The sequence below is a fragment of the Tyto alba genome, unplaced genomic scaffold (genome assembly GCF_018691265.1).
Source record: "Tyto alba isolate M040663 unplaced genomic scaffold, T.alba_DEE_v4.0 Super-Scaffold_28, whole genome shotgun sequence".
NCBI classification, from domain to species: domain Eukaryota; kingdom Metazoa; phylum Chordata; class Aves; order Strigiformes; family Tytonidae; genus Tyto; species Tyto alba.
This window is the reverse complement of record NW_024881302.1, coordinates 10,910,917-10,930,086: the sequence shown is the minus strand read 5'-3', so window position 1 is coordinate 10,930,086 and position 19,170 is coordinate 10,910,917. Positions and strand designations below refer to the sequence as shown.

The 19,170-nt window shown below is 40.8% G+C and overlaps 2 protein-coding genes across 6 annotated transcripts in view; both read right to left on the bottom strand.

Moving 5' to 3' along the window:
* Positions 1 to 7,998, bottom strand: part of MYH11 (myosin heavy chain 11) — a 61,760-nt gene extending 53,762 nt beyond the window's left edge. For 2 of the 3 annotated variants that reach the window (XM_032983654.2, XM_032983655.2), the window contains exons 1-2: positions 7,863 to 7,994; positions 1,152 to 1,510 (exon numbers count right to left, since the gene is read on the bottom strand). In XM_032983654.2, coding sequence (XP_032839545.1) covers positions 1,152 to 1,493 — 342 coding nt within the window. In that variant the 5' untranslated portion in view covers positions 1,494 to 1,510; positions 7,863 to 7,994. Of the gene's footprint in view, positions 1 to 1,151; positions 1,511 to 7,862 lie in introns of all 3 variants that reach the window. The other variant, XM_032983656.2, reaches the window with a different exon arrangement.
* A 5,065-nt stretch (positions 7,999 to 13,063) lies between these two features.
* On the bottom strand, positions 13,064 to 18,247 carry CEP20 (centrosomal protein 20). 3 transcript variants are annotated; one of them, XM_032983815.1, is made up of 5 exons: positions 18,136 to 18,246; positions 17,470 to 17,667; positions 16,208 to 16,292; positions 15,239 to 15,381; positions 13,064 to 13,510 (listed from the first exon to the last, which is right to left on the bottom strand). In XM_032983815.1, exons 1-5 carry the CDS (start codon positions 18,161 to 18,163, stop codon positions 13,434 to 13,436), a joined length of 531 nt encoding a protein of 176 aa, XP_032839706.1. In that variant the 5' UTR covers positions 18,164 to 18,246; the 3' UTR covers positions 13,064 to 13,433. The 3 variants fall into 3 exon arrangements, with proteins under 3 accessions (XP_032839706.1, XP_032839707.1, XP_032839708.1); XM_032983816.1 differs by having other exon boundaries at positions 15,239 to 15,378; XM_032983817.1 differs by lacking the exons at positions 13,064 to 13,510; positions 15,239 to 15,381 and having other exon boundaries at positions 16,204 to 16,292; positions 18,136 to 18,247.
* Between the last annotated feature and the right edge of the window lie 923 nt (positions 18,248 to 19,170).

Sequence of the window (19,170 nt, the reverse complement as noted above, 5' to 3'; positions counted from 1 at the left end):
ACGATCTTGAGCTTAGCTCTTTGAAGTTATGCATAACAATTAAATAGTTCTTTTGTTGTCCTGTATATAACTATCTCATTTTCTGCTTCATTTCCTACTTTCCAAATAGCATTCCTCATATTAATAATGAGAGCTCTACTCCTGCTTCTAAAACCTTGTTATTTAAGCCCTGTACTTTCTTTTCCTCATCAGTGGTCTGTCATGCAAGTAAAATTTTCATAGATTCAAACTGTAGATTACTTTTCTGCACCATACCATAAGGATCCTCCGTGTAAAATCAAAGATAACAGCTAAGTCCCATGAAAACTTTCTGGGCTTTTTTACTGTGCAGTTTGCTAACTGTTGATGCCTATAGATTACAAGGTTATTAATGTCAAAATATGCTTGTGTTAATATACTTGTGTGGACTGGAAGAATAATCTTGTCCCTAATTCACATGAGAATAGAGAACATTGTAATTTTTCCAGGCTTGTCTGATCTGTAAATTGACCAACATGCAGGGAAAAAAAAAAAAAAAAGTATTAGTGGTTGTGTGACGTTGATTCAGTAACACACTGGCGTGTATGAGTACTCTCACTTGAATTCCAGTGGGTTTATTCATTTAATCGAACATAAGGTTTTACTCAAGCACCCACCAAACCAAAACTTGTCAGCTGCCTTTCAGTGGGAGTTTTGCCTGAGGAAAAGACTGCATGATTTGGCTTTTCCGTATGTTCTTTTTATAGCTTACTGGAAACTTTCTCAGGTTTACATTGAAGTAATTCAGAAGTCCCTATTGATTTTTTTTTTTTTTTTTTTTTTTTTAAATTATTTTTTTAAACAGCAGGACTGAGGTGGTGTTCATCTATCAGAAAGTACTTTCCAAGCCAACAATATCCTTTAACAATCAGCAAGTTTTGGGGAAGAAACCTTCAAGTGTTTTAATTTAGTTAAGTAAAGAAGCAATTATTAAAGATGCAGCAGAATCATGGGGAATAAAATGAACTAAATACAATTTTAGTTTAGGATGCCATTACTGAGGGGTTAGTACTTTCATGGCAGTGTTACACGCAGGGACTGTATCCTTGACAGCGGATGGGATCCACATCATTTGTGATGGGACATGGTAGCATGCAATAGGAAATGCTGTGTGCGTGTTCAATTCTACTTACATAAATTAAACCTGAGAAGTATCTCTCCCTTAGATTGTGGAGCACTGAAGCTTCATTGAGGCAAGTCAGCTCTGCCATGTCCTCTACTTTGGAGAACTTTGGAGGGTTCATCTTCTGGATGTCATCCTTGCTCAGTGTAACTTTCTTTCCATTTTCTGCCAGTTCAACTGTCACCTCATCCCCTTTCTCTTCCTTGATACTTGCTGCTTCAAATCCATGTTTCTCTGATGGAATCCATACCAGTCTCTTCGCTGACCAGTCAGCCTGGGCAAGTGGGTTATTAATGAAGTTTTTGTCCACAAAGAGGAATTTCTCATCATCGCTGAGAGCTTTTTGAGCCATTTTGACTCAGTAGTCACCTGTTGAGGAAGCAAAATATTCTGCTTTAAAGGGAGGCAAACATGGAGACATTCCAGGTAAAACACATTTGTCAAATCTGCCGTGTGATAAATCCAAATCACTATAAGTCCTGTGTCATATCTCACATTTCCATGCAGATAATTTTGGGTGCCTGCTTGAATACCTTAGTATCTGCATTTGGATTCCCATTCATTTGTTACTCTGTCTGAAATCACCTAAATCAAAAGCTTCATGGCACTAAAACAAAGGACAACACCTGGTCTTATTACTTTATTTATGCTGTACTGAAGATCAGAGAGAAAAGTAAGGCATAACTAATGTCTGTGCAGTGAGACTGTCAGGACAGCACCAAGACTACCAGCTGAACAGCTTCCTGCAGCCTCATCTCTTGCCCATCACAGAGGGAATTGAATTCAGATATATTTCTCATCACAACTTCTTATCACCCAAATCATGTTGGGTGCATACTGAAATACCAGTGCAATAATGAAATAATTAGTAGAAGAACAGTTCCCAGGCTGTGTTCCAGAAAGGACAGAAATGAACTTTTCTTACAGAGGACTATTTCCAATCACTCTAATACCATTTCATTTGGAGAAGAATAAGATTAAGAAAAGGTCAAAAGAAAAAAGCAGAAAAAAAAATAGTTATCATTAGTGCCAGTGGAGAAGTAATTTAGAGTTAACACCTTTCCATGGTTCAGATGGTGCAAGCTGATCATTTATGAAGGGCAAATGTCTACCACATGAGACCGAGAAGAAATAAAACAAGCCTGGAAATTGCATCAGCTATTAGATAATCTGAACCATGATGCTCAAATTGGAGGGATGATGCATCTGTGTCATGAAGTTGCACATGGATGAAACAGCATCGTGCAGCTGGATGTATCTGCTCCGTAGGTGGGAGCAGTGGGAGTGCTTCAGCTGCTTTGCACCATGTTTGAGAGGGAAGAGGCAGCTTCTCTCCTGCTCTGGCCAGTGGAAGTTAGGATGTAGCTGCAGGATCTGCACTGGTAATGCTGGAGCTTCCCTAAGTGTTCTGCTTTGTCCTATGGGACACAGCTCTAAATGAGGAAAGGAGTAAACAGAGGACTTCTTGTGGTTTGCTACAGGGCAGGGAAGAGCAGGGCTAATCAGGAAACCTGCCATGCAGTGGAGCAGAGAGGGGAGCTGGGAAGGAGCTATAGTGGGGAACAGGGAAGAGTGTGTGCCCAAGAAAAACATCTCTAGGAGACAGAGGCTGTTTCATTTCCTTATTGAGAATCAGTTTAATATTTAGAGCATTCAAACAAGCATGAATCTTGAGGGAGCTTGGAGAACTGACTGCTAAAGTTGTCAGCAGTCAACCCGTAAGCAGAATGATATTTGTAAAGACCAAGCTCTGTGGTTCATAGCCAAGTGGACACCCTGTGCTCTGGGAGTATCAGAGATTGGTTTCCAAATATTTGTCCCTGAAGCCTTCCCACAGATTAATGTTCTTTTGCAAGGCCAGACTGTGTGAGGGCTCTGAGAGAGAAACATGGATCAAGCAGAAGGTGACATAAAGCTTAAAAACAGAACTAGGATTTTAGAGGCGCCTAAGAGGGTTAGATTCTATCCCACTGAAATTCAGTGGAAATTAGATGCCCCAGCTCCTCAAACTCCCTCAACAATTGTCTCCTCTAAATAAGAGAACAGCTTTCCTCTAACCATGCTCATTCTAGAGCCACCAGCCTTGACTGGAAATCCCAAAAAGGAGAATTCACTCAGGTCATCCCTGCACACACAATGTGCAAGGTGGTGTGAGTGGACAGGAGGGAGACCCTAACAGCTTGGGTCCGTGCATTGCCGCCGGCCCGCGCGCAGTGCTCCCTGCTGTCGAATCTCCACGAGGGAGCTCTGTAGGATGTGGCTCTTTGCTTGCTCCCAGGGGATTCTTGGAAGAGAGCTGCAAGAGGAAACTATTTGACCTCTGTGTGGATTAAGGCAGAAAATGTTCCCTCATTGCCAAGAGGGCTGGTAGAGCCACACAGTTCCAATAATGGAGATGGTATTCTCTCCAGCTGAGCTTTCCAGCTGGCGGCTGCAGCGTGAAGCCGACCGGAGAGGGGAATGGTGGGAGCACTGCCCCATCACCAGGAGCATGGGGCTCAGGGAGCAGCAGGAGCCTGCCATGGCCTCTTTCCTCCCGCTGCGGTACCAATGGGCACGGCATGTTCTCTGCCCCACTGCCCCAGCAGTGCAGGAGGAACTGCTGTGGCAATGGAGTGGGAGGATTTCCGTCCATCCTAGGCCTAGAAGAGAGAGCTATATGGTCATCCTGAAGCATCAGAAAGGTTGGATCGTGCTGCCTGTGCCTAAGTGCCAAGTGACAGCACATTCAAGTCAATAGGAATTTGGTATTGCTGTCAGAAACAGCAAAAATTAGACTGAACTGCAGAGCTGAGTTTCACAAGAGTCAAACTGCTACTTTGAGACTGCCCACAAACAGGGATGGTGGAAATCAAACTGAATCATCCTGACCATCTACCTCAAAAACCCAACTGAAGATAAAACTGTTGGCCTGCTACAAAGCATGTTCCCAGTGGGACAACCCAAAAGTTCTTTGCTTTTTGTTGCCCAAGGACCAAGGGAAAGTTCCTTTCCTTGTTACATGCAAAGTCAAAAAGATCTTCCACAGGTCACAGCATGAAACAGAGAGCCAGTCTGTCTGTGTTCAACTACATTCTCCTACTCCTTCCTGCATGTAAAACTTTCTGCACCTTGTTACTTAAATACAGTCTTTTTGAAAGTGAGATGAGGTTGGAAGGTGTAAGAGGTGGCATGAACTGCAGAGCTTGGAAATACAGTTTTTTATCCCCTAGATCTAAGTACTATGTTTAACTAGTTTAAACATAGTAAGAATAGACAGTCTGAGCTGGATCTTTTAACTCCTTTGTAACACAATGAGGAGAAAACATGGATTTGTGCAAAAAGAACTTTTCTTGACTGATCCTCTGGAATCTGAGGATAAAGTTTGAGTAGCAGCTGAGTACTACTGTATTAAAAAATGAAATGCAGTTATGAAGTGTGGCTTAATGAATATTAATTAATGCATATTAATAATAAAGGAGGGTTTCTGAATGGAAGGTGTAGAAGACAAGCTCCACAAACTCAACTAGATTTATCCTAGTGAGGTGCTGTGCACTGAACTAATAAGCTGATGAAACTTTCTGATTAATAATTGGCAATAAACCTTCTGGTCCACCTCTGATTGAGACTGAACTGCACTGGTCCAGCATATGATTGATATTGGGGAAATGGGGGACAGATTCATTATTACCTATTGAGAACGTTCCCTAAAAGCAAAATTTACCCCTTAGCCAGTTCCTGTGTTGCATCTGTAGGGCTGGCTGAGAGGAATAGGGAACAATATCTTATCTGTGCAAGGGGAGGTAAAAGGTTCTCATCTATTCTTTTATGTATCCGTTAGCCTGAATCTCATACAAGAGTAAATACTTTTATACTCAGAGGTGAGCTATCCTGAGGAAGGGAGGAATAAAAGGGAGGAAAAGCAATCACAGAAATACTACTGATAGGAAGTTTCTTGCCTCAGAAATGTGCCAAATTACACTGAGCTGCATCCATTACACTTATCTAAACCCCAAATGTGAACATACACATGGACATGCATGCTTCTACCACTTACTTTCTATTCCTCCTTCTGCTGTCCCACTGCAGATATATCCAGTTGATCTTCACTGTCTTTTCCCTAATCTCAATGACAGAAGTTGAATGCTGTCTTTACAATCAGTTTATCCTGTGTATATTATTCCAAGGACAAAGTATAAATATCTCCAGGAAGTGCACTTTTAATTAAAAGGTTATTGGCCAAGTAGAATTGCCTCCTGGGTCAGACCTTAGAGGGACTGCTTTTCTCCTAATGAGAAGATAAAGGACACTTCTCCCTTCCTCTGCAGGATGTGCATGTCAGTATAAAAGTTTATTGCAGCTGTATAGGGAATAATTATTAGAACAGAAGGACATACAACCAAGTATGTGAATAATTTTCAGAAACCAAGTCCTGCTCTCATAAGTGTTTTCTGATGGTAGAGTGTAGTGGTACCCTGCTGCTTGACTCAAACTGTATCTCTTGGGCTACAGTAGTTCTTGACTATATTATTTCCAGGTTGCTTATCTTTTACTTTTCCAGTACTTAACTGAATTACCCAACTGAGCATTGCTTGAAAAAAAGAAAAACTAGGGGTGATTCCTAATCTTGTGAACTTTGTTTGGGATCTGGTTCCCCTGCACTATCAGCTTTGTCACGATCACTGCTACCAGTGTCTCCTGGCCTCTCACCTCTCCCCACTGGTCACCAGGACCACCCCTCAAATGCTTACTCTCATCATGGACATTTTCATCTGAACGTGAAGGTATAATCAGTACTAGTTTATGCTTGTTCAACCATGGAAGAGGAAAAATCTATATTTTAAGAAAACATTTTCAGTAATTCCAGAGAGCTGTTTATTTTTTTGTTTGTTTGGTGTTTGTTTTTAATGCATTTTATACATACTTTAATCAAATTGTCTGTAAGTGCCTTGGTCTCCCACTGGGTCTTCTCACCTCTGCTAATGCAAGCTACTACATAACTCTGATTAAACAGTTGATAGCTCTTTTAATACTCCAAGGAAATTGAGCCAGGTTATTACCTGTGTTATAAACTGTAAAAATTTAAAAAGAAGGAAAAAATACTTGTACTGCATCATGTGATAATAGATTTCCTTTATCTAGAAAATACCAGATATTTCAAATACCCCCACGTCATTCTATTAAGTAAATCAGATTCTGCATATTCATCAGAAGTCAAATAATCCGTATTTTAACTGGGCTTTGCACAAGTTGGAAAGCTATCTCTAGCTCTTGACTTCTCCTAAAATTAACATACTTAAAAGCCAACATATTTGCAACTAATAAGTCTCAGTGAATTATAAAGAGTCGGGATCTTCTGCATACATCTATGCATGCTACCATATATGGCGATGTTCTTCTCAATACTAGCTGTTCCACAAAAATGTAATGATAACAAATTCAAAACAAATACCTTTTAGGGACTAGTGTGTCAATTGCAAATGAGATAATAAAAATCATTGTTTACATCTAAGCGAATACAGCCAGAGGAGTATCATGTACTAAATTAAAGTGACTACTAATTTAGCACTGTGCTCTCTGCGGGTTCATCGGTTTAGCCTCTGTGTTAGTGGCTTGAGGGAACTGTGAACATTGGGAGTTCAGCAAGTCAGTCTGTCCAGAGAGTCTTGTTGCAAGCTGTCTGTCAGGGCAAAGCTCTGAGTGAAAGAGGAATGGGCTTGTTTTTAAACAAGTGTATTTTAGAAAAGGTTTTACTGAGGTGTATGTATTAGCTAATGATGACAAACCTTCTGATTTCCCTTATATTTAAAATATCTCATGTTACTTCTTGATTATGCACACACATATACTCTCATACATATAACATTTATATAGGTGTGCACACACACAGACACACACGCACGTATATATATATACGTGCGTGTGTGTCTGTGAAAGAGAAGCCAGTGAAATGGGATGACAGTAAAGCTGCTTTCTATACCGCCATCTACTGTCGTCTGAATTTATTCACAGTATTTTGTTAAACGTTTGCTTTCTTTTCCATTTAAAAACCAGGCATATCACATTTAAATTATTCGAATTAGTGTCGTTCAGTGAATTGTCAGATGAAACTTTATTCTCAGCATATTAAAAACATGCATATGTAATGCTAAGGCATTTTTTGTAAAAATGTTTCCACGTCTTCTAATTTTTAAGCATTTTTCCCATTTAAAGACCAAGTCACTGACAAACTAATTATTTTATTTGGTTATACTTTCTTTAAACAGCATGGGAAGTGCACCAAGTTCCTTTATTAGGACTGGAAAAGTAGAAATACTTAAAGGAGAGCCGAGCAGAGGCTGCCTCGTACAAAGGCACATGCGTGGGCTCCGTGCCGTGTGTCCCCCACCACACAGTGTGCAGCTCCTGCACTGCAGCCCGCAACTTCAGGGCTTCAATCGGCGGTAGCAGCGTCAGAAGTGACTCAGGAACAGGCTAGAACCTCTGTGCACATTTTCAAACGTGCATGGTCTAACGCAATGTTAAACAGAACCCAATCAGTGACACACAAATCGGGATAAACCGTTTGAGCATGTCCGATGGGTCTGTTCCCATCTCTAATGTGTGTGTTACCTGCAGGTTAATTCACTGAACGTCTTTGCTAAGTAACGTAGTAGTGAGCTTGCCAGACTGCTCCATCCCAAAGCGCGGCAAGCCCCCAGCCCCGTTCCCAGCCGGCAGCTCCGGCCCCCGCGGTACTCACAGGCGTCCAGTTAGGGGAGCAGAGGGTGGATTGGAGAGTCGGGAACCTGCACAGCCACCAGCCGGGACAGTCCAAGTCCTCGCCGCCTTTGCAGCCTCCCTATATAGAGGAGGAGAATCTTGTCAGTGGGGAGGGGCCCTGGAAACCACGTCCTGCTGGAAAATGCTCTCGGTACCTGGGTTAAAAAAGACAGCCTGAGCCAAGGAGCTCATTCCCAGCAGGGCCTAACGCTGGGCTGCTGCCCCTGCCCCGAGCCACTCTTTAGGGAAGCGGGCTGGTTCTGGCTTTCGGGAAGGCTTGAAAGGGGTGCCCCTAACTCAAAAGGGGTGCCCCTAACTCAAAAGGGGTGCCCCTCACAAGTTCAGAGGTTTTGCTTTTTCCTGGGGTGAAACTGTTTGGCCAGGCAAATGGACCTTTAACTCCTTCCTGCCTTGGCAGCATCCTCTCCCCCCATGGCCCCCTGCCCAGAAGGACAAAGGGCAGGTCATGGTCCTGCGTGGCATGGGAGGTTTCCCACCCACTGTCAGTGCATTTTCTTGGAGCCAAGTCAAGTCCCTGAGTTCAGGGGTTGCTTGGGAGAGGAAGGTTATTCCTAGCACAGCAGGGATGTGTGGGTGGAGGTTGCTCTGGGTCTCCGTGTGTTTATGTGACATTCGGAGCCTGAGGCTGGTTTAAGCCTCCTTTGCCCATGGGGAACAAGAGGGTTGTTTCCCACCTTCTCAGTGGATTTGTTGAAGTTTCTCTTGTGATCCAGTGCACAGCTCAGTTCCTGAGAAAGGACTGTAAATACTTTTTCATATATAAGAAATACCTCCCTCTATCCATAAAAGGAAGAAGAGAAGTGATAAATAGCTGAGGGGGAACAGTCCCCAGGATACAGTGGAAAGAACAGGCGGCAGGCACAGTATGCTGGGGGGGAGAGGAGGACAGGGCACTGGGATCCAGACCTGCAGGGGTTACGGAGTCGTCTGGTCCTCGTCAAACCTTCCTCACACCCCCCCAAACCTTCAGTCTCCATCTCCTCCCCCTCCTTCCCCTGCTAGTATCCAACAGCCATGTGCAGCAAGACCTGTGGATGGAGACATCCCAAAAAGGGAAAGCTAGGATCATCTAGGAATTCCCATCAACGTGCCAAATACAAAATACCGAAACAACCCCCTCTCAGCAACAGACTAAATATGGTGTATACCCAAAGGATCAGAGCATAGTCCTGGATGAAATAATTTCTCTTGACATCAACAGCCTTGATGAGGCTCATATTGGTCTCGGCATCCTAAAAAAAATACCTGAGGGAGGCTGGGCTGAAAACCTCTGCTCCCACTCAGTCGAAGTACCAACGCTTGAAGGTGTGATGGACCTGCAGACCCTTCTTCTAGCTCTGGCCAGCAATGAACAAATTTGGGTAAACAGGAGAGAGGGGAAGAACATTGGGGTTTCTTCCCTGCAACATTTCAGAAATAGGAGGTATGAACTCATGTTCAGGCCTTAGCTGAAGAAGACCAGATTTGCCAACACAGTCGCACAGTCCCAGCGGGTGCGGCCTGTCCTTCCAGATGGAGGGTCAGTGTCCACTGCGGTGTGGGGCTGCTGCACAACCATGCAAAGAGCCCTCCTGAAAGGCAGCGGTGCCGTATCAGACTCGTGCATGTGTGACTGTGTTGGAGCAAAGCCAGGGGAAATGATCGCCGGGACGTAAAGCCAAGAAACTTGCCCTTGTTAGCAGAAAGTTCCTCACAGGGTAGTTCAACCTATTTTTTATTATTTTTTTTGCAGTTTCTCGGTTGCAGAGTTAACTTTTAAGTAGGAATACAATGAATATAAAATAATGAAATGCAAGGGGATCCTCTGAAAACGGTGATCATTTTAACATGCACCAAAGTTATCCTTAGAAGTTAATTTTAAACCTACACAGCTGTTTCACAAAAACAGGCACATTTAATAGTAGCTTAAAAAGGAGTGGAAATTATTCCGGCTGGTTTGCAAACCGCTGCATGTGCACATGCAGGCTTGCTGCCCGAGTAGTGTGTTTAACAGAGGCAGTGGTGGAGGGTGATATATGATGTGACATTAAACCGAGCTGGAAAGTCTTAAAAGTATTACTGCTGGGACTGAAACAGTTGCACTCTGGAGCCATGTGGGGTAGGAACTGATAAGTGCAAGGGTGACTTCCAGCCTTCACTTTAATGTAAGTATATACTAGTACAAGAGCCTGGTTGGACTTTCCTATATGCTGTAGTATTTTTTTTTAAACCAACGTTGCCTCAGAAAGAAAGCTGTGGATTCCCAGTGGACAATGCCTTTGTGACAACAAATAAGCTTTATTTAAACACCCACACACACTGATTTGTTTATTTGTTTTAATTACTTTTCTATAAAAAAAATAAAGTATTGAGCAGCCTGTCCTTAAAATATGCCCTTGCTGAATTTGCACTGTAAATATTGTACTTGGAAAAAAAAAAAAAAGAGAACTCGAGAAGGAAAGAAGTTAGCTTCCAGCTGCCTTACCACAGTGTAACCTAAATACAGAAGAGCATGGATGGTGATGTTAGTTTGTTAAATGTCAGGTAAGCAATTTTTTTTCTGTTTAAAAATGTTTTTACCTAAGTTTACCAACCATGCTTCTCTAAGCCAACATACGTAATTGGAGCTGACAAGCGTACCAGAGGGTTACCACCTGTGTTAAGCTGTGCTCTTGCAACAGGAGGGACAATCTGTGTCCAAAGTAGAACAATTAATTATGGGAGTAGTCTGACGAGGTAAATAGTCACCAGCTGCTTAATGTTAAGCTTTGTTCTTATTGCTGCCTGCAGGTCAGGTGAAGTATGTGAAGCACACAAGTCAATTCTGAAGCAGTTGGACGCAAGCTGCTGTTGAAAGGGTGTCTTTGCAAGTGTGAACAAATATTTTGGGGGTTTTTTTCCTAAACATAATCACCCAATGATAATAACTTCTCCGGAAAACTGATCAACTGACACTGAGATTCAGCTTGATACAAAGGGTGCTCAGGAAGGAAAGCGTAACAGACTCCTTGGAGCGTGTTGATAAAGCTTAGAAAAAAATTTCCCCTGTGCATGACAGAAACTAATACCTCTGAAACAGCACTGATGCAGTGGAGTCTGTAAACATAGTTTCCTCTGATTCTAGAGGAGAGCAAAAATTTAGTTTTAAAGAATTTTTTTTTTTTTTTAGTACTTGAGGCTTAAGTTCTTCCAAAGTGCTTTCCAGATCTGATATCCATACCAAACTTCACTGGCTCCTTGTCACCTTCGCTTGTGATATCATGCTTAGACAAAGAACAGACTCTTTTAACGTCTCTCCGTAACAGTCTCAGTTACAGTGTTCTATCTTCAATAAAATTCAGAAATGCATTTTGCTCATGAAACCCCCCGAACTTCTACATGCTTGTATCTTTTTTTCATTTTCTGATGTCAGTAGAAAGAATAAGGACAGTTAATGCAAGACATCACTGCCTGTAATTAAGTTAGATGAAGCATCTTAAAGTATTTGAGAAGAAAACTTTTGTCCATGCTCATCTAGGTGACGATTTCATCTAAAACCTGAACCTTTGACTCTAGGGTTGTGAATTATTTTCATCTACTGACCTCACTTAGTTTAAACTTTTAAGGAATTATTTTTTACACAATGCAGCTATATTTTACAGGCTTTGCAATTACTCTTCATCTGTTAACAAGTAATGCAGCCTGATGTTCATAGGACTTGCTATATGTCTGCATCTTGAAAGATGCTCTCATATTTCATGTAGTGTCAGGATAAATTCTAGACCGTTAATACTGTGGTTAGACCAGTGTATTTTCATAGACCTATTTCAAAGCTTTGTTGTATGAATAAATATCACTGGAAATGCACTTTAATTTTAATTTGCTTGTAGAATGACTATACTTTGAAACAAGAGCTTGTTCCAAAACCCCCAATCTATAATGTAAGGGTATTAGAGAATTAGATGAAATGCATGTTGCACTGAGAGCAAACGGGCCAGCTCTACCCACTGTTCCAGCGCAGGATCTTGACAAAGGGCTGAAGCTGCAATCCCCAAAGAAAATAGTCCCGAGATTGCCTCTGTCTTACATAGATTTCTTCTCTGATTTAAGATATACACCTTCACCTCAAAGCTCAGCAAAGGACACCCTTGTAACCACCTCTGCTCTCATGGCTGTGAAGACCATGAGCCTGCTGAGCTGTGTGCTTGGGAAAGGGCAAGTACCAAACATCCCTTTGCTGCCTTCAACCAGAACAAAAATTTTATTTAATTTCTACCACTAAAAATACATTTCCTAGGGAAAATGCAGCACCTGGGCAGCTTCTGTATGATCTGTGGTGGGACAGAAAGCAGATGCAATGGCTTTGGTTACACTGGAAGATTTGCATAGCGTAAGTTATGGTAAGTAAGGGATGAACTCCTTGCTGAGGCTCCAAATGGATAAATGCAACTTCTCCTTTCAACCTGTAACTTTCTCTGCAATTTCACATTAGAGGCCAGGCTGCTTATCAAAATAAAAAGATATCTGTAATGCTAACTGGGTCAAATCAAGATAAAGGCAAAACTCTGTGGTCTGTACAACTCAGGGTCCTTTCACTTCAATTCACAAACTGCATGTTCTCTTCCTTTTTTTCCCCACTTACTGTACTATTTATCTAACAGTTAAGTTTTTTTAAGAACACAACCTTAGAAATTTATTTTTACAAAACTCCCCTCAGGACCACTGGAAACATTAACATCTACACATTTTTTTAAAATTAGTAGAGAAAATAGCTAACCTGTTGTTTTTTATGTACCTCTGAAAGTTTGGCTTTTAAAATAAATTACCATTTCAAAACATGTAAATACCTCAGCTAAAAAGAGTTCTGGGAATCAGTAATCTACTATCAACTTTATTTTTAGCTTTGCCTGACTTTGAGTTTCATGTTGTTTGGGGAAAAAAAAGTTCCTCCCCTCCCATATACTCAACATTACACTGTACAATTTATAGCAACTCCAGATGGAAAAGACTTGCCCTCATTTGTTTGCTGGCATGAAGATAAATATAGTCCTAATTTCCGGAGAATTAAAAACTACTATTGCTTTAAAGCACTTCAATTTTCTATTAAAATTTCTTTTCCCATACTTATCCAAAAGTAGCAGTTTCTTTTTAATGAATTATTATTAAAATGCTTAGTTTGAGTACTTTCAAAATACCACACAATAAAACTGAAAAATTTTATTCAGAAACACAGCACAGACACAGAAAGACATAACATAATAAGGAAAGTGCAGAAATTATAAGGTATCTGATAATTTTTTATAAAATAAACCCTGTATTCTTAGGCCTGATTCTAAACACAGGGTTCACTAGTCTGACTTCATACAGTTTTCCTTCTATCAGCACTGGAGGAAGAGAGCCTTTGCTAAAATTTTTTTCCTTGACAATAAGTATGACTCTCTTGTCCTGTCTCATGGGTAGATCTAATAAGCTGAAATGGTCCCTCAGTAACGTTGGGGAAATTAATGCAAAGAATAATTTCTTAAATTAACTCTTACAGATCTTTATATAAGAAATTAGCATATGAAAGATATCATCTGGTTGTACTTCGTAAAACAAGGGGCTCTTTGATGCTCGTACCAGCCATCCTTCCTGGTTCTGGAATCCTATCTGAAAATGAAACAGACATAAATATTCACACACATCTGGAGATCCAAAGGCATGTTATTTTGTACTGTTATCAACTTTGATACGGAATATCATCATGGGAAACTTGGCCAATTTTACAGGGCTGCTTTTCCATGCAGCTGTTTGAGATAAGAGCTTTGCATTACTACAGATGAGATTTCAGACAACTTCAACTCAGCTATAGTGAACAAACTAACAGAAACACCAGATTCCATATGTTTTATCAGGATTCCCAGTCTGTATACTTGGAATATTAATTCAACTAAATAAGCAAGATAACTTCTAATACGGAAAGCAAGTTAGATGTTAAAATATGAGACTTGAAGGGTCTAGTTTATGAATGGACTTGATTACCTTAATATGCAGTCTAATTAAAATAGCTAGATAATTAGTATTTTAAAGCCAATGCCTTTAGATCTGCACTGACATATATTCCACAAATACAGGCAGAAATTAATTGCAGACTATAGTTATTTAAAGGTTAAAAGCCTTGAAACTTATATTTTTGTTTAGTTCAAAAAGCAATGTGCTGTCATGTCTTATGATTAATCCTCAGTTTTGTAAGTAACTAAACAATTAAAACCCCATGTGGAATTATATTGGAGTCAACAGGGCAAGGTGACCCTGAACAGAATCAATTTCAGAACTGAGCTACAAAGTTATATTTTAAAAACAATTTTTCTATGCACCAAATTTGTTTTTTAAAATGGAGAAATTTCTGATAGGAATAATTAGTTTCTAACAAAGAGATCACTTAGAACAGTTTTGGTATTGAAATTTTATTTCTTCAGCCCCCTCTTCTGGCAGAAGGGAAACAACATTGTCTCAATGAATTAACTGTTAAGAAAAGGCATTTAATGCTTCTCTCACACTTTATAGATGTCAATAGTATCTCAGGCCTCACATTTTTCAAATTTTTGGATACAAAAGAAATAGTTGATAGCACTAACACAACAGTACTAAATTCTCACTGTAGAATGTGAAGTAATATGCCAAGCAGACTATTTGATGGAAAAATCTGGACCAGTGATCCCATTCATTCTGTAGCTTTGGCAGTATGAATCATAACCAGTCAAAAAGCAGACCAGAAAGGGAAAATAAGATTTAGTAGTGTTCTACTATAGAGCAATGAACTCTGGAGCTTAAGCTTCATGCAGTAACTGGGATATGACCTCAGAAAAGGTTTATGCCCATATACAAAACTGACAGCTACAAGATTTAAGAACTTGCTGCAGAAATCAGGTAAATTAGAACAGATGAGGAACAAAGAGATGCGCCCACTATTTAACATTCTCTACTGAGAATTCAGGTTAAATTCTTGTATTAAATTGCCAGTGTAGTAAGACTGTCTCTAGCTGACCCATTCCAGATTTGTAATAATGCAAGGGAGTAAAATTTGGCCAGTTTACCTTTTAGGAAAATGGTAAAGGAGTTTGGTGCATGACCTTTCCGATACTGAAAATTGGGATATTAGTATTTTCTGGTCTTTACTAGTAGCTGCAGAGCAAAACTAGTGGTATTCTTGAGGTATAAACACAGCTCTGCTGAAGAATTTTTCTTACAAAAGAGGTGCCAGCTCAAAGCATTTCTTGCACAGAGAACAAGGGACATTGTGTCCATTGACATGTTTATACTGTTAGATGTGTATGTATCATATAGAAAATCCAGTCACAAATAAAACTGCAAAAATGATCCCATACCCACACCCACCTTTTTGATTTCTCTCAGTAGGTAGTTTGCCAAGGTTCTGCTTTGGATAATTCAGCAAAGACACTTTTGGAAGGGTATTCTGGGTGCTTTCTTCTTTACCACCATGTAAGAAATGAGAGATAATTCCATACAAGAGTGGTCTGCTTCGAAGAGAAATGACAAAAGCAGTCTCTGAAATACTGAGCATTAAAAAACCACCCTTTCCTCAGAACTTCTGAGACCTTAATGTTTACTTCTAGAATATATCTTTAGAGTAATTATTTAAAATACATTATGCCAAGTGTCATATAAATAAGCACAGGCTAAGCCCACCCTGAACACCAACACTCTCCTCAAAAGCTCACACTAAGAGACACTCTCAACTAAGCTCCAGATCCCCTGTAGGTGAAGAACTGGAGCAGGCTTAGCACAAGAACACAGATCCACATTCTCACTCATGGAGTATGAAGGATCAGACTTTGGTGGGCTGCACATCCCAAACTTGATTCTTCCAAGCACATGACAGATTCTGACAGCCACAAGCTACAGAGAACTGAACATGTGTAAACCTGCTTCAGTACCCTAGCTCATCAATGCAGTTTTATCAGAGCATTGTGAATTTATATCTAATCTCAGAGCACAATAATCTTTTTATTGCTCTTACAAAGCAACTCACAGATATGCAGAGTGTTATCTGTTTTCTGCTTCTGACTGTAAAGAAGACTGTACTGGTAAGAGGCTTGTGTTTTGTTGTGTAAGTACACTATGTGCAGAATGCTATAGAGTTGGCAGAATTAAATGTTAGTTTTGAGTATGTCTGAAAATGGTCCCATGTCTGACATTGTGAGTTTGAATCCAGCATGTCAGAGGAGCCCTGTGATCTAGCTACATTTCAATTGGTGAGAACATTTATATGTGATTTATAGTAACACCAAAGAGAAAAACAGATGCAGAACAGAATATATTGTGCATTCCAAAATCACTCCTTACACTGATTTTCCATTTGCGTCTTCGACTATGTTCAGCTCTTTGGCAAGAAACTGTCTATCCAGGGGTACTTCAGGCTGGCCAGACTCTGGAAAAGAGATTTCCCCCAAAATCTTAAGACTGTTAAGAACAATATCACCAAATAACATTTAAAGACAGCTCAGGAGATTTCAACAGCGAATGAGAGCACGCACCTCCCTTTTAAACTATTAATATCGAACAGAATATTGTAATTTCAGGGAACTTACTTAAATGTTAGTTCTTCATACTCATATAATTTACAGTAGCAGATTACAATTTTTATCTTTACTCTAAAATCTAAGAAAAATATTAAAGAAGTCTTACAGTATAATCAGGCAAACAACTCTTTCTCTAAAGAGGCAGTTATCAAACAGATTTCATACATTCCATACACATACAGACTATCTCCATTTCCTCTTCTTGAGAAGAACCTTTGTGTATGTACTTTAAGAGTGAAATAGATCAAATTATTAAATAGCAAATGTAATTGCTGTATCTAAGCACAGCTACAGAACTTCAAATTTCAAATACAAGTTAGCAATAGCTGCAAAAATAAGTGCTGTACCACACAAATTAAAGATCCTATTTAGATGTAGTCTGATAACTCTGAAATATTGGTAATTTAGCACAGCCAGTAACAGTAATACTTAACGGCAGTTCTTGAAAAATATGGACCTTCTTCATATGCTTTTTTGTTATTTAAGCTGAGGATGTTAACCACATTTCTGATACGGTAGGTAGGCACGACTTGCCAGAATTGCTGTAATTCAGACTATCAACTACTTTATGTATGTATTACTTTAATTATTTCTCAAAGAAATTCTGTTCATTGGTAGGATTTCTATTTTTCTTATTTTAGCCAAATGCCAGTGAGAAAAAAAAAAAAGAGATATAGGCTTTAAAAATAGTTAGCCATTTTCAAAAACAAAAGCAGGTATTTCAATGAAGGTATTTTAATTTTGCAGGCTGCCAGGAAGTTTTCTTGCTCTTTGATCAACTGCTTTGTCAAAGCATCTACCTCAAGGACAAGGAGCGAAAGGTAAATTTTCTTGAAAACTAATGGTATGATTTGGCTTAACACTGCAAGTAAAGCCGTGGAGAGTGTTCATACCTTATTTATTTCCAAGTGAACATAAGATTGTGCAGAGTCCCACTTATTAATGTCCAAGTATCAGCGGAATTACTCAACCAAACAGTAAATGTCTATTAATACATTGATGACAGCAAAAATTCAGCCCCAATACCTGCAGTTAAAACAGATGCTGCGTATTTATATTTGTTATATTCCAGGTATTCACGAATTAGTTCGTTGATTAAGAGATTTTCATGAGACAGTGGTGGCCGTGGTTCACTTTGGTCATCCAGTGCATTAAAAACTTCAGCTCTGATCCTTGCTTTTATTTGTCCAAGAGCACCTCTTTTTTCCAGTGTGTCCTTTAAAACTATTACCAAAAAAAGAACTGTTAATGTAAAGCCAAACGTATTTAGGCAGCGCTTATCATACACAGTATAAACATATTTTCGGCATATTCACAGTGAAATAAAAATAAGATATCCGCACCTATGCATAGACCAGTAGGCAATAACAGTATGAACGTTACAGACTTCAAGGAAGTCGCACTTACATTATTTCTAGTCGTAAACATACGTTCTAGCAGTTTCAGAAGTGGGATGTAACTGGACCAAGGTGTTTTTAACGAGTGAAAACCAGTCCAAGATAAATGACCAGGTGCCTGTGGGGGGGCTCAGGGACGTTTCTCTCGCGGCTCGGGTGGTGTGAGGCGCCGGCGGCGACTACGAGACCCAACTGGCCACCGGGCACATGAGGTAAATCCTGCTGCCCGCCCTTTCGGTGCCCCCGCCGCTCCCCGGGCTCCCCACCCTCTCCAGCACCCTTCCACCCCCACGACCTGCTTTCAGCTCCGCTACCGTCGCCATCGCCCAACGGCCGCACCAAGCACCCGGATGAGGCAGCCGGGGGGCGGCCACTGCGCAGGCGCGGCGCTGGGAGGCGGGAGCGGGCTGTCGGGCGGGGTCGGCGCGGCCCCCCTGCGCGGGGAGCGGCTCCGCAGCCCCGGAGCGATCCCCGGCGCTGCCGCTGGCGCTATCGCCGGCCTGTCCGCTGGCAAGGTCAGGCCGGGATAAAATAATTAGCGGCGCCTCCGTGGTGGGTATGGAGTTACCGCTCGGTCTCCTGCCCGTAGCTCAGTCCCGTCAGGCGGGGCGGGGAGGGAGCGGACGGCGCTTCAGGGTTACTGTGCTTTTTCCCATCTGTAATTTGAAAGTTTGTCAGTGTACTTTACTTGAAGGTGAAGAAGGCTATTGTGACTGAATTTTCGGCTTCAAAGGAGGAAAAAAGAAAAAAAAAAAAAAAAAAACTTGGAGAATGAGAGTTTCTCCCTCGTGTAGCGGAGGAGTTTTGTAGTGAGTCCCCGAAAGATTAACGTTTAATTAAAAGGACTGGACAAAGTTGAGCTTTTAATTAAAAGGGTTTGCCAAAATGTAACCGTATACTGGGTGTTTTGCATGTCTGTGAGGATCCCTGGTGTGCCTGGAGGCATGCGTGTATGCTTCACATCGCAGGGATGAGTCGACAGTGTTTATTTTGTGAATGTATTAAGTATTTCCCAAAGGAAATGCAGCCAGTGCGGATGAACAAACTGGATTTGTCATGGTCTAGATGGATCAGCCTGCTTGGGCTTGAAGGAAAATGTGAGTCGTCTTAAGCAATAAACCACTTACAGCCTTGAAGGGTGGGGTAAAGATTTTTTTGTTGGGATTTTTTTTTTTTTTTTTATTTTTACATTACCTCTCTAAGCAAGTATTTTACATTATGAGCTTCCAGAGAATATCTGGCAGGGATCAATAAATAAAAATCAGGCAAAAAGAAGTCTTTAGGAGTAATGGTGAAGTTAATCTGTTCCTTTAACACAGTGGTACCTTTC

Coding starts and splice junctions, on each gene's coding strand:
- CEP20 (XM_032983815.1), bottom strand. CDS start 18,163: ATGGCGACGGTAGCGGAGCTGAAAGCAG. Junction 16,293..17,469: donor AGCATCTGTTTTAACTGCAG/GTATTGGGGCTG, acceptor TCTCTTTTCCAG/AGTCTGGCCAGCCTGAAGTA. Junction 13,511..15,238: donor TACTGAGAGAAATCAAAAAG/GTGGGTGTGGGT, acceptor TTTCATTTTCAG/ATAGGATTCCAGAACCAGGA.